The 15,557-nt window shown below is 41.9% G+C and overlaps 1 protein-coding gene across 4 annotated transcripts in view; it reads left to right on the top strand.

Moving 5' to 3' along the window:
- The window catches only part of LOC111969725 (neuron navigator 1-like), a 112,063-nt gene that overhangs the window by 37,715 nt on the left and 58,791 nt on the right, over positions 1 to 15,557 (top strand). For all 4 annotated transcript variants that reach the window (XM_023995940.1, XM_070445516.1, XM_070445518.1 and 1 more), the window contains 2 exons: positions 8,061 to 8,163; positions 10,725 to 11,087. In XM_023995940.1, coding sequence (XP_023851708.1) covers positions 8,061 to 8,163; positions 10,725 to 11,087 — 466 coding nt within the window. The remainder of the gene's footprint in view (positions 1 to 8,060; positions 8,164 to 10,724; positions 11,088 to 15,557) is intronic.

Genomic DNA, 15,557 nt, shown 5'->3' with positions numbered 1-15,557 from the left:
GACATAAAGCGAGGCATAAAGCAATCACAGGTGTTGATTGGGAGAGCTAGCGAAGACAACAACGGGTAAGACAACAACAGCTAATCAGCTAAGACAACAACAACAGGTAAAAGGGCGATGAATGGGCAGAGATGGTCAGTTAAGTACACACAGGACCTGAGTTCGAGGCTAGGGCCGACAGATAAACAAAAATAAACTAAATGGATTACTGTGATTAATTAACAGTCCAGCAGGCATCAGCTATGTAGCCAAGTGATCATAGGGTCCAGTGAACAGCAATAGATGAAACAGGGAAGCCGCTGGGTAGTCGTTGCTACGCTAGCAAGTGGGAGACACAGCGTTCAAAGTTAGCAGGCTGAGGCTAATAGAAGCGTCTGCTCCGACGTTCGGCAAAGGCCGGTTGAGGACACAACGAATGGAGTTACATCGGCAGACCAGTCCTGGTGGAACGGCGGGGCTCCATGTCGACAAAGGGTCCAGGCCAGTTGGCGAAAGAGGTATTGTAGCTGTATTAATTTTGTTTGCTAGCAGGGAGATGCGCATGGTTCGCAGCTAACTGGTGCTAGCTTCTGGACAGGGGCGTTAGCCACTATAGCACTCGGTAGCAGCTAGCTAGCAGCGATGATCCGATGCAAAGGTCCAGAGCTTACGGCAAGAATCCGGTGGAGTAGTGGTGGATTCTAGTCGTGTTGGGGTGGAGTCCGGGAGACATCAGCATTGTAGCCGAGTGATCACTGAGCAGGCCGAAGGTGGGCCTGGCTCAGAGCTAGCTTCGGGGCTGGGCCACTCGGTGGCAGCTAGCTAGCTGTGATGATCAAGAGTAATGGTCCAGGGCTTACGGCAGGAGTCCGGCATTGTAGTGGAGAAAAAGAGTTCGATACTGGCAGGCTGGCAAGTATTATCTAGGCTAAAATCGMCTGMAGTCTGTGCAGAAGGTAAAGGRCGCTAGCAGTGGCTGACAATGACTAAATAGCTAGTTGCTAATTAGCTGGTTAGCTTCTGATGGCTAGCATCTGATGGAGGTTCTGGCTAAGGTCTAAAAATAGCGGATCCGTTTCACATTGGGTGAGGCGGGTTGCCAGGGGGTATATTTAATTTAAAAATAGGAAAGAAAATAAATTGAAATATATACAAAAAAAYGACGAAAAATACAAAATGTACACGGGAGAAACGACAAACCACGTCTGCACTGCCATCTTAGAATCTGCGTGGTTGCGTAGGAACAATTGGTTACGTAGGAACCACTAGAGACATTTTCTGAAATGTTCTTAATTCACATTCTCCTAGATTTATTAAGGAAAAGAGATTTTAAGTGTCACATTATTTTAAAACGAGGAACTCTCAATTAAAACATCTGCTTAATTAATTATTTATTATTATACATAATAATCCCTAATGAGACAACATTGCAATGAGTGAACAGCTTTGTTTTATGAATGCAAATATTGCCAGAAAAACAGGCAGAACTTCAGACAGTATAAGGAATCATATGAGTCATGACTCGCCTCCCCACTGCCCATGAGAGCAAATATTAACACACACATGCACACACACACACACACACACACCAGACTACTTCTCTTTGTGGAACTGGGAATAAAAATCTACAGGCGATTGCCTCTGCAAATGTACAATAAAGGGAAACTTGACCAAAATGTCAACAAATAAATGTGCGTGTTTGCAGGAGTAATTTTCATTGACGAACAGTAGGCCTGACAGACAGCCCATTTAGGGGGTAGTTAAGCTAATTGTCTGTGAGTACCAAGGATTAACCCACGGCCACCTGACAATGTAGCTCTGTTGAGCTTTCATTTGGCAGTGTTTGAGAAGTGAATAATCCATTTGTTAACTAATTGTCACTTCACCGATTGCTTTCAAAAGAGAAACTAACAATATATACGGTACGATTACCTGTGCAAACCATCTTTTCTCCTGGACTTTACTATCGGTGAAAAGTGTGAAACGTTGTTTCAAAAGGATGGGGTATCGTCGGAAATCGTAGACATGGGACTAAAAGGTTTTGACCCGCGTGTTAATAAAAATTGAAATACCAATGGGGATTAAACGCATTTACATGGCAACTACATGACAAGACAGATTGAAAAACGGTCTACTTATGTACAGTAAGTGTTCCCCTTCGTGGAATAGAAAAAAATGGTTGATGTTTGATTAGATAATGTAAACAAAGTCGCCAGAGAAAAGAAAGCAGGCACGAAAWATTCACATATTTATATGAACCGCCAAATGTCTGTATTCCATTGATTTTCTGTCTCATTATACAATTGTTTATGTGCCATAATACAGTCAGTATTTTTGTTTTATTCAAAAATTGTTATCTTACTCCATTATGCAGCGGTTACATTTATCAGAACTGTATTTTATTACGGAAACATGCTTTTGTGCCAGTCTTTCTTTGAGAAAATGTTCCTTCCCTACGGCATGGTATCGTACAATAGCWATCCTWATAGACGGGTTGGTTGTTTAGCAWCAAAACTGACCCTTGTGCAACTATGGGGCAAAACAGACGGGTTYGCTTCGAAGATTGTTGACATGTAAACTATATTTCGTCCCCAATTTTTATTAAAAACATAAARAACACARGGACTTGTGCCCCATTGAAGCATTCCCCGAGTGGTGCAGCGGTCTAAGGCACTGCATCTCAGTGCAAGAGGTGTCACTACAGTCCCTGGTTCAAATCCAGGCTGTTTCACATCTGGCTGTGATTGGGAGTCCCATAGGGCGGCACACAACTGGTCCGAGGTAGGCCGTCATTATAAGTAAGAATTTGTTCTTAACTGACTTGCCTAGTTAAATAAAGGTTAAAATAAAAAATGTAATTGTCTTTGTGATGTTCTCAGCTAATCCATCTATTGGACAGATACACATATTCATATACTTCTGCATTCATAGTCTGCATAATGCAGCAGTAACCCACTTTTAATTTGATTTATTGCTCACAGCAGCATTAATGAAAAGACTGTTTTTATCCCTCAATATAGAGGCTCTATTTGTGGGACACATCTTATGACTTCATTCTGATTCGGTGGTACAGTTGTCCTCTGGATGTCATAATAGACTTATTTATGAAGTCAGTTTGTGTAATGCGACCTCTATCCACTACCAGAACAACACAGTCCAACCCTCTCACCATAAGACAGAGCTGGAGATAGACTTTGGTTCACCCAATACATAGCCTCTATTGTACAGTATAGTGCAGCTGTAATGGACGAGAATGCAGAGGGAACCTCAATAGCAATCGGCAATTGTCTATATTCAACTATATTGTAAAATAGCCATACAGTTTAATGGGGGGTGGAGAAGGAGTGCACGTTAACACAACTAAGGGAGATGGAATTTGACTAGTTTTCAATGGCAGATTGAATATGAATGCGTATTCCTTCAATAGCCATGTCCACGAGAAGAGCAGGGCAGGGTAGTAAGCATAGCTCTGGGTTACTACGACGACAACAAGAGAACTAGCAGATGAGGCAGATGCAGCATACATGTCTTCCTGCAGTAATTAGATGTGAACTGTGCAGGCCCACCATGACTGTGACAATAGGCTGCATACACTACCATAGAGTAGCAGTCAAATACTGTAGGTACAGTGCCTTCAGAAAGTATTCAAACCCTTTGACTTTTTCCYTATTTTGTTGTGTTACAGCCTGAATATAAAATATATTAAATAGAGATTAAAAATGAAAAGCTGAAATGTCTTGAGTCAATAAGTTTCCAACCCCTTTGTTATGCAAGCCTAAAGTTCAGCAGTAAAAATGTGCTTAACAAGTCACATAATAAGTTACATGGACTCACTCTGTGTTCAACACGATTTTTTGAACGACTACCTCATCTCTGTACCCCCACACATACAATGATCTGTAAGGTCCCTCAGTCGAGCGTTGAATTTCAAAGACAGATTCAACCACAAAGACCAGGGAGGTTTCAAGAAGGGCACCTATTGGTAGATGGGTAAAAATAAAGAAAAGCAGACATTGTATATCCCTTTGAGCATGGTAAAGTGTTTAATTACCCTTTGGATGGTGTATCAATACATCCAGTCACTACAAAGATACAGGCATCCTTCCTAACTCAGTTGCCGGTGAGGTAGGAAATCGCTCAGGGATTTCACCGTGATGCCAATGGTGACTTTCAAACAGTTACAGAGTTTAATGGCTGTTATAAGAGAAAACTGAGGATGGATCAACAACATTGTGGTTKATCCACAATACTAACCTAATTAATGGAGTGAAAAGAAGGAAGCCTGTACAGAATAAAGATATTTCAAAACATGCATCCTGTTTGCAAAAAATATGTGGCAAAGCAATTTACTTTTTGTCCTGAATACAAAGTGTTATGTTTGGGGRAAATCCAATACAACACATGACTGAGTACCACYCTCCATATTTTCAAGRGAAGTGGTGGCTGCATCATGTTATGGGTATGCTTGTAATCGTTAAGGACTGGGGAGTTTTTRAGGATAAWKWTTTTTACGGAATAGAGCTAAGCACAYGCAAGATCCTAGAGGAAAACCTGTTTCAGTCTGCTTTCCACCAGACACTAGGATATTAATTKACCTTCATTCAACAGGACAATAACCTAAAACACAAGYCCAAATCTACACTGGAGCTTACCAAGAAGACAGTGAATGTTCCTAAGTGGCCYAGTTWTTMAAAATCTATGGCAAGACGCAAAAATSYTTGTTTAGCAATGATCAACCAATGTGACAGAGCTTGAAGAATGTTGAAAATAATAATGGGKAAATGTTGCACAATCCAGGTGTGGAAAGTGCTTAGAGACTTACCAGGTAACTCACAGCTGTAATTGCTGCCAAAAGGTGATTCTACAAAGTATTGACTCAGGGGTGTGAATAGTTATGTAAATMAGATATTTKTGTATTTCATTGTCAATACATTTCAAAAAAATTCTAAAAACATGTTTTCATTTTGCCATTATGGGGCATTGTGTGCAGATGGTTGAGATAAATCAATGTCATCTATTTTGAATTCAGGCTGTAACYCAACAAAATGTGGAATAAGTCAAGGGGAATGAATACTTTCTGAAGGCACTGTATGAGGCAAACTCATCTGGAATCACTGGTCATGCTGCTCCAGTAGGAGAATATCTTACATTCTCTCCCCCATGCTACTGGATATAATTGACAATAGAAAACTATGCATGTCCACACAGATTAAATAGATGAAAGGGATTTTCTTGCTGTAGGATTTCTCGACCTTTGCACTCATTCGAGTTTGGGAGTTTGGCACCATTATGTTGTGAGATCGGASCCTACCATTTGGTTATCACCTATCCCTTGGACTGTTTGTACAGTTGAAGTGGGGTGTTTTAGTGTGGGAGACCATTTATAGGCCTTTGACTGCCATTCTAATGTCTTCTCAGTGAACAGACTAATCTATTGACTGGACCTTAAAGGAACAAACAGGGATTCCAGACTGCCAAATCAGTCTAGATGAACTAATCTATACAAGTTTACCCTGTCTGTCAGACCTAAGAGGTAGGTAGCCTWGTGGTTAGAGCGTTGGACTAGTAAACGGAAGGTTGCAAAATCAAATCCCTGAGCTGACAAGGTAGAAATCGGTTGTTCTGCCCCTGAACAAGGCAGTTAACCCACTGTTCCTAGGCTGTCATTGAAAATAAGAATTTGTTCTTAACTGACTTGCCCTGTTAAATAAAGGGAAAAAAAGAAAGCTGAACAGATAGAAACATGTCAGTTATTTCTGCCAAAAAACGTATAATTTAAACAGTAGGTTTTTTGATTTTTTTGAGATTGAAAGTGTTCACAATGTCCATGGTCTTTCCATTGAGATCTGCTTAAGCATTCTGTCTGTCTGCGAGTGAGGAGGATTCCTGTTCAAACTACAGAATGTTGTCCCTCTTCTCAGTGCAGGGCACCAGGGACCTGCCAATCACTTTACCATGTAGACCTATTTCCTCAGCAGCACATGTGGTGCGGCGCCTGCATGCATGTCTGCTATGAGCTCTGCTGGCTGGCTCGGCTTTCTGTTTTTGGTCTATATCTTTGTAGTGGTGGTTGCCACGACAAAGATAAGGATGTTTCCCATGCAGCTGTATGATGGAGATCACATCCTTACAGTAGGTCCAGGGCAGTGGTGCTCTGAGGTTGTGAAGTGGTTGATGACATGCATACATTTTACGGTTAGCAAGATATTCATTCAAATGGCACTGTATAGAAATCGACCAATACATTTCGATGTTGCCTTCTTACTGACCAGTGATATCAGAACTATAAATAGATTTCTCAAAGGTAGCTCGATTTCTCTTTTAGATCACATTCACCATTTTTATAAACATATTTTTGATAGATTTGTATAGATCCAATATACTGTATCAGCAGGCATTATCTAGGATTAAGCTATAAAGGACTCTGCCTGTTCAGTCAAACTKAAGGAGCCTTGTTAAAGGGTGTGTCTGCTGTGGTGGTAGGCTAAATATGAAGGAATGGTACATGGCTCAGCTAGCCTGGGTGCCAGTATGTTTCTGCTTTGTTACCAACTCCTTATGGAACTGTCATGCTAAACATGTTTGGCTTGACAATGGCAATGGAGTAGGCAAAAAACACAAATAGATCTGGGACAAGGCTATGGTTCAGCTTCTGGCAAAGACTGGTTTGAAATGAGATTGAGTGTAAGCAGATTATGACATGAGCTCAAGTGTAAACTGTTTGAAATACTGTGAGCAGCAGAGGTCCTTATTTTCAATCCACTCATGCTGAAAGGACTAGAGAGTGTAATTACACACGTTTAAAACCGCTGAACGAGASCATACTTTTAGCTTACAATAGCACTTCTCGGAACATTAACATTACAGCCATGTTTCTATATCCACATTTTCATGATAGTGAAAGAGGTACAAAAGGCCATACATTTTTATTTAAGGCTGTTCGCTAATTTACAGCCTCTCCACGTGTCTTATTCCCTTGAATMGCCTCACAGTGAATAACTAATGAGTATGGCCTCATTATTTGAGATGGGATTCCTCTACTATGCTTGACTCTTAGCCAGCACCTTCAGTTAATGCAGTGGATGATAATTTTTTCACCTCTTATGGGCTATTGCCTGTAGCTATTGTACTGTATGGTAGYAAACAGCATTCCTGTTTTCCCACATCTCTCTTCTTCACCATCATGGTCTACACAGAAATCCAGTCATTCATTTTAACAAATGAGACAGATAGCATGGCTTCATGTTATTGATTTAGGATAGGATGGTCATGTCTTGTCTGCTGTCCATGTAGGATTCACATCATCCATTATGACATTTCCCTTTGTTTTGCTATGCTTTACTATGGATTATTGTGAGCGTGTGTGTGTGTGTATATACAGTATGTGCAGGGGTAGAGGGGGTGACTGAATGTATGTGCGAGATTGTGATTGTGTTATGCTATAATTGCATAAATAAATGTGTGTAGGAACACGCACGCACATCAAGGAGAATGCATGTCTTCCCTATTGGGAGGCTATAGACAGAACGTCAGAAGCATCCCCCTGGTGGCCACTCACAGTCCCAGTCACTGTCATCAGTGTTTTACATCTAGGACTGTACCACGTCAAGATCCAAAACAGGGGTGTTCCACAGTTAGAGCTGTACTATGTCAGGACCCTGTAGGGGTGTTAGAGCAGCGTTGCCATGGTGAGGGAGCCCAGGGAGTCACATTTGTCTTCCTAACAATGTGAACGCAGCATGGATGCTTCTCACCAGCAAAACACCTGTCACTACACAATACTAGTCCACAATCACAACAGGGTGTTCACACTGGAACTTTAATATTTATTTGCAGAGAGGAAAATCTTTGGGAGATCTCAAGGGAATAAGACACAAACAGTCTGACAGTGATACATGCTACACAATACTAGTCCACAATCACAACAGMGTGTTCACACTGGAACTTTAATATTTATTTGCAGAGAGGAAAATCTTTGGGAGATCTCAAGGGAATAAGACACAAACAGTCTGACAGTGATACATGGAATATGTGATTGCATTGTGTGTCTGACCACAGTGACTGATGTGATGTCCCCACAGACCCAGAGTCTCAGAGGAAACGCACGGTGCAGAACGTCCTTGACCTCAGACAGAACCTGGAAGATACCATGTCCAGTCTACGGGGTGCCCAGCTCAGCCATGGGTGAGTCCATTACCGTACATTGAGTTGATAGATTATGGTAGGCAATACTGGGGTGCTTCTGATGCCACGTACTGATGTGAACGGGGCATAACGTGTAAAGCGCATTCTCAAAACCCAGAGTATCCTTTTATTTCCATATTTTTCTTCCTTTTTAAAGTTCCTTCTGCGCAAACATTACTTGCTACCCCACACATTACCTGTCAACTGTATATTGTTTCATTGGTTCAGCCAGATGCTGTACGTGTAGACATAGAAAGCTATGGATTTGTTTCCCTTAGTATACTCAGACACACATGAAACACAATGGACAGATCGATAGAGTACACACAATCATGTTTACACAACTGCCCTCCGTTATATGTCTTCTTGGCAACTTGCCACCTGTTAAACATATCCTGTCAATCCCTCTGAAACAGACTGTTTCTGTTTCATGACCGTCACATTCTGGGAAACCCTTTGTCGAGTATTTCGTTTCAGACGGTTTCTATCATGATGAGACACAGACAATAACAGAAAACACCAGAGACTAACTCCACAGAATATTAAAGAACCTGGGCAGAAACCGAATCGTTCGTTAACAAAAAGTTGRTCTGCATTCAAAGCCTGTATGTCTACCTTTTTTGCCTGCTTCTTGTCTCCAGCTCAACAGTATGTGCTCTGCCTACCAATATTCCTGTTGCCGTTTGGTCTCTCTTTGATGTGTGTGGTGTTCARGTCCTAAGGGATTCCATCCCAGATATGAGCTCTGAATTTCCATAGCCCTGGCCTCTGGAGGCTGACAGACACCTCGGCAACTTCACCCATCTAAAAACTCATGCTTTTCGACCTTGGCCACCAATCCTCTAGAGCAGGGTTTCCCAAACTCAGTCCTGCCCCCCCCTCCAAGTGCACATTTAGGTTTTTGGCCCTAGCACTCAACAGCTAATTCAAAATAATCAAAGCTTGATGATGAGTTGGTTATTTGAATCAGCTATGTAGTGCTAGGGCCAAAACCAAAATGTGCACCCAGGYTGGGGGCCCCCAGGACCGAGTTTGGGAAACCCTGCTCTAGGGCTGGGCTCTCCAACCCTGTTCCTGGAGAACTACCCTACTGAACTACCCTAGTATGTGCTGTCGCTCCAGCCCCAGTTGTAACTAACCTGATTCATCTTATCAACCAGCTAATAATTAGAATCGGGTGCACCTGAATAGGGTTGGAATGAAAACCTAGGATGGTAGCTCTCCAGGAGCATGGTTGGAGAGCCCTGCTCTAAAGCACAAATGGACTGGATGTTACTTACAGGTACTGCAAGTAACATCCACATACAGTACTACTAATAAATCATACGCTTCGAATGACTTTACCTCACTGCGTACAGCATGTTTTTTTAACAGCTCTCTGACCGGCKGTAATTCTGTCACTAGTTCAGCTCCCTGTCATAACTCCCAAACATATACCCTAACATATGGGATTGTTTGATGTGCATCCATGAGTTCAAACTATCTTACAAATTGAAGTTAAACTACATTTCAAAACTCTCAAGGAAGTACCGTCCTACTGTGAGGTAATGTATCATTCCACTGACGCATTGTGGGAGTCGGAATGTATTCCTGAGGCAGTAACAGTTAACAGTCCCTGTTGATGAATTATCCATCTACAGAAGTACAGAAATAGCAGGAGGAAAAAACACCCACATGGTCTCAGGCAGGCATTGCATTATTCATCTGGGCTGGTTGGTGCATCTGGTTATGTAATCGCCAGACTCAGCAGAAGCTCCTTGCCATTGGGAGGGCATTGCAAAACCTGACCAACTTAGAGAACAGACTAGAACTACTCTCTAGTCTAAACTAGAACTTATCTCTAGTCTAACCTCTCACTTAGACAACAGACTATAAGTACTCTCTAGTCTAAACTAGAACGACTCTCTAGTCTAAACTAGAACGACTCTCTAGTCTAACCTCTTACTTAGACAACAGCCTAGAAGTACTCTCTAGTCTAAACTAGAACATCTCTCTAGTCCACATTGGTTCACCTTTCACTGGCTGACACAATGGCCCAGAGTTTTCCCTGATCAGGTCATGTAGTCAAGAAAAACTCCTGGCCCGAGCAATCATTTAAAAAAATTATGTTGGCGGTGTGTGATTATGTGCTGATTACCTTGGGTCTGCAAGTCCCAGCTGGTAATGATATTGTGAACATATTGCTGAGGGTTATGAACGATCCCGTCAAAGGGAGAGAGGGGACAAAATACTTTCCTCTGTTCACACAATGATGCTATGCTCTTATACTATAGCAAGCGAGATGCCCTTGAGTTCTGAGATGCCACCCATTCTTTGTTGTAGTCGCTGAAGGCTGAGAGTGAATGTTACAGCTGTATCTGGGTCAGCAGAGACTATATGTCAAGACAGATTTCTTTAAAGGCCCGATGACAGAGAGTGAGAAACAGGAAATATCTATTTTTTTCTCTAATTCTCTCTATATGTCCCTCAAACTCGTAGTTTTTCCGACCTCCCTTTCTGTCCTCTCATTCATTCCATTTCTACAATACTATAACCTCTCTCTCTTCCTCTTCTCTCCCCAGCTGTCTGGAGAGCAGTAATGTTTGCTATGACAGTGACGAAACCAACGCCCGCAGCATGTCCAGTCTGTCCAATCGCTCGTCTCCTCTCTCCTGGCGCCACGGTCAGTCCAGCCCCCGGCTGCAGGCTGGAGACGCCCCCTCGTCCACGGGCAGCGGCGTGTACCATGGGGGAAAGGCCGGGTCCCAGTATACGGCCCACACCATGCCTGCCCGAGTCTCCAGCCGTCTCAGCCACTCCTCCCGAATCGAGCTCATCGAAGGACTGGATGTGGACGATGCTGACCTCAAGTCTGGTTACCTGAGCGACAGCGACCTGCTGGGAAAGAGCATGCCAGAGGATGACGATGACAACCTAGCCAATGGGTAAGGGGATATAGCAGGGGTGTCAAACTCATTCCATGTCAGGCCGAGTACCTGCTGGTTTTTGTTATTTCCAGTTTTTTGTTTTGTTTTTGTGGCCAGACAACCAGGTGAGGGGAGTTCCTAACTTATCAGTGACCTTAATTGATCAATCAAGGTAGGAGTGAAAATCTGCAGAAACTCAACCCTCTGTGATATGAGTTTGACACCTGTGGTTATTCTATTGTCTAACTCAGGGTTATTCTACTCTGGTTGTGGGGAGCTACTGGGTGGTTGAGCAGGCTTTGGATCCAGTTCTTCAGTAAGACTCACTTTGCATCCTACTGTACAATTATCTTTGATATTGTCCTTGTGGATTCTACGGATGGRTGTTATCACTTGATCCTACAACTTACGGTATGTCATGAAACAAGCATCAATCGAGCATGGAGTAACCCTTTCACAGTGCTGTCCTCAGCAGTCCAGGGCTCCAGACTGCGACCATTTAGTCACATTTTGAGACCCTTTATCTTGGCTGTGCGAGTAAAATMTTGAATTGGTTACACTGGTGCGAGCTGCACAATCTACCTCGTCATCTACATCAAAACGTCCTATTTTTTAGAGCGAATAAAACCATGAATTTGTTAAACAGTAAAGTGCATTATTCTCATGYTTCCTGTAATAAAAGTGTCTGCCTTGCCGCTGTGCTTGCCTGTTTCGCTGGGGCCGGCTGCTGTAATGACCCCGAGTGAGCTTCTCATACTCTCTCTCCCACCTTGTGTGCCCCTCGTGATTGTATAACATTTAAAAATGCAATTGCGTGGAAAAAACTACTTTGGATGCAACTAGTTCAAGTTGTCTATTATAAGGAGATGAGGGTCTCAGCTTTCTGTAGGTATGGAAAACCTGGTTCAGTCAAGATATCTGATATGGCTTTGAAATACAGAACGGGCAAAGTTGKGCATCGGCCATTGCAAGTGCACTTTTTTAGGACATTTACATTTAGTGTTCGATTAATACAAGGCGACTAGCAGTAGGTGTTATATTTAGAGTTACCGTTCTAGCTAATGTGTTTTGAGTTTCCATTGGCTTAGGTGGTGAATTAGCACCAGTTGAATTATGCCTATACTGTATATAATATTTGTGCACATAAAAATGAAGGCAAATTCTTATCTATTGAACAAAAAAAATCGGAAAATTCTGGGGCCCTATTTTGACAGTAAAATAAAACAAAAATTGTCAACCCAAAATTCATGACATATCAAATTTTTTGAATCATGCATTCCTGCTTGGACATGTTAGAATATAATAGAATACCATCTCAGTAGTCTATTACATTCTTAATAAAACATGATTAATTACTTAATAAGATGATGACTCAAATGTATTCTACTATGTGACGCTGCAATTTTTTAAACTTTTTGGGGAAAAAGTTAGTGCCACCAGGGTAAAATGTTAGTCTGGAGCCCTGCAGTCTTGTCTAGTGTAACTCGCTTGTTCCTGAATGGGTCTATTATGGATTCATGCTTCATGCAGCAACCATGTCGCCTTCTTCTCAGACTGATTCTGCTGAGGTGGATCAGTGAAGTCCTGCAGGATTCCTGTAGGATTTTTTTGGAAGGTTAGCTGTGATGAGTAGCGACTTGCATGTGAATCATCAGGTATTACTCTCAGCATCGATAGCTGGTTTTACTAACCAGGTTTCCATCCAACCTTTTTATGCAATTAAAGTATATGTCGGATAAAAAATATTCACGACAGGCCTGATGGAAACAGCAAAAATCCGAATGGGCACATTCGCTATATAATACAACATGTTTTGTGGCAAAACCTACAGTAGAGTTGAAAATGCAATGGAAACCCATTTAACTAGTATTTTTTTATTTGGTTCATTGGAATTTACCGTTCAAGTTATTTTTATGTCCACTAAGTRATCACACACAAGTCAATTTGATGGAAACATATATCTGGTGGGAAAATGTGCATATTATTTTTATGCATTTTTTWATATTTGCATGGAAATATGTTGCCAATTGGATGMAAACCTAGCTACTAATGCGAATCCCCCTCTGCTGAAACTCATTGTGCTGTGAAATACATTGTGTGTGTGTGTGTGTGTGTGTGTGTGTGTGTGTGTGTGTGTGTGTGTGTGTGTGTGTGTTGATGGCAACTAGTGAATAAACATGTCCAGAATTATTCCAAACTCGCAGCTTCACTATTCCGTCTCTATTCCTAGCCGTTCCAACAACTTGGGAAATTATCTGCTGAAACAAGACAAGATTTTGTCTGTCTTGGAATCTTCCATTTTGTAGAAAAGTAAGATGTCCGAATGGCAGGAAAACCAAAAGTGGATCTCTAAATGGGTCTAAATGAGTGCAGATTACGTCTGAGTTGTGCAGTAATGACATTCATTACCAGCGCTCCTGCTGAGCTGGCCGTGTCAAAGACAGCAGTGGGCATTCATTCACACCCACATCTCACTGCAGAGACGGAGGAGGGTGTAACTGACACAAACGCACACAGAGCCCCTCGAGTCAGTGCCTGCCTCTCCACTAAATGGGATTGAGCAAGTCACTTTGTGCTACCAARAACTTAAGCAGAAAGGACTGAAGTACAGAATGACATTGGCTTAAAGTACTACCCTACTTTTTTTTACAGTTAAAACCCACTAACGAACTAACTGCGCATTAGTAACAGTAGCCTACCGACCAATGCCGTGGTAGGGCATCAGTCTGATCCCAGGTCAAGGTGTCAAGGAAAGGCGTGGCAGGTGTTCTGTCTACCAGGTGCAGAGCCACAGCATTCTCTCCTTTCATGCCTCATTTAACACTCATTTAACAGTCTCTTTCTCTCTCTCAATCTCTCTTTGTGCCCCTCTCTCTCTTCCCCCCCCCCACACCTCTCTCTTTCTCTTTCTAATTCCCTCTCCCTAGTTGACAGTCAGTAGGCAGGGAGGGAGAGGAGAGGCAGAGGCAGGGAATCCAGGCCAGTTCTCTGGTGTGATGTGAGCAACTTTATCATTGCTCCACATGCATTGGGATTTACTCTGCAGCTTCTGGGGCACTGACTGACTGGCCRGCTTGGGTAATCAGTCCACTCTGCCTATGAGAGACTACAGTGTAAATATTGAGACGTGTGATAGATGGAGACAAGGCATAGTGAGAAGCAGAATGAGATTGAAGAGAAATAGAGTGAGAGTAAGATGGTATGTCTGGTGATTGTAAAAATGCTTCATAGTGAATGCTCAGCACTGGGCCACCTGTGTCCTCAATCCCTAGGTGAGCTATTTAAGGTGKCCATGATGAGAAACCCTGTACCTCCTGTGGTGTGCCACCTGTTCCCAGGTCAGCCCATACACAGAGACAGGACTACTGGCATCTTTTTGATAACCATACGCTTGGATCGAGATCCCCAATYTATTTTATCTGTCAGAATATAACGAAGGGATAGTATAACTACCAAATCCCTAAGAGAAAACGTATACAGTGCCTTGACTTATTCCACATTTTGTTGTTACAGCCTGAATTTAACATTTATWAAAAAAAATGAAAAATTCCTCACCCTTCCACACGTAATACCCCACAATGACAAAGTCAAAACATGTTTTCAGAAATCTTTGCAAATGTATTGAAAATGAAATACAGAAATATCTCAAGTATTCACATTCCTGAGTCAATACATGTTAGTGATTATTGCTGTACTTCTTTCTGGGTAAGTCTCTAAGAGCTTTGCACACCTGGATTGTACAATATTTTCACACTGTTGTTTTTTTACATTCTTCAATCTCTGTTAAGATGGTTGTTGATCATTGCTAYATAGCCATTTTCATGTTTTGCCATAGATTTTCAAGTATTTTTAAGTCAAAACTGTAACTAGCCCACTCAGGAACATTCAATGTRGCCTTGGTAAGCAACTCCAGTGTACTYTATAATTGACTTTGAGTTTTAGGTTATTGTCCTGCTGAAAGGTYAATTTGTCTCCCAGTGTCTGTTAGAAAGCAGACTGAACCAGGTTTTCCTTGAGGATTCTGCTTGTCCTTAGCTCTATTCTGTTTCTTTTCTATCTTAAAAAAATTCCTAGTCCTTGCCAATGAAAAGCATGCCCATAACATGATGCCGCCACAACCATGCTTGAAAATATGAAGAGTGGTACTCAGTGATGTGTTGTGTTGGACTACCCCAAACCTTAACACTTTGTWTTCAGGACATAAAGTTAATTTCTTCGGGCAATTGTTTTGCAGTTATACTTTAGTGCCTTTTTTTATTTTATTCTGCATACGATTCCTTCTTTTCACTCAGTCATTTAGATTAGTATTGTGTAGTAACTACAATATTGTTGATCCATCCTTAGTTTTCTTCTATCACAGCCATGAAACTCTTTAACTACTTTAAAGTCACCATTGGACTCATGTTGAAATCCCAAAGTGGTTTCCTTCCTCACTGAGTTAGGAAGGATGCCTGATACTTTTTTAGTGACTGGGTGTATTGATACAAC

This window comes from Salvelinus sp. IW2-2015, linkage group LG11 (assembly GCF_002910315.2).
Source record: "Salvelinus sp. IW2-2015 linkage group LG11, ASM291031v2, whole genome shotgun sequence".
In the NCBI taxonomy this organism is placed as follows: Eukaryota; Metazoa; Chordata; class Actinopteri; order Salmoniformes; family Salmonidae; genus Salvelinus; species Salvelinus sp. IW2-2015.
This window is presented reverse-complemented; position numbering and strand designations above follow the sequence as displayed.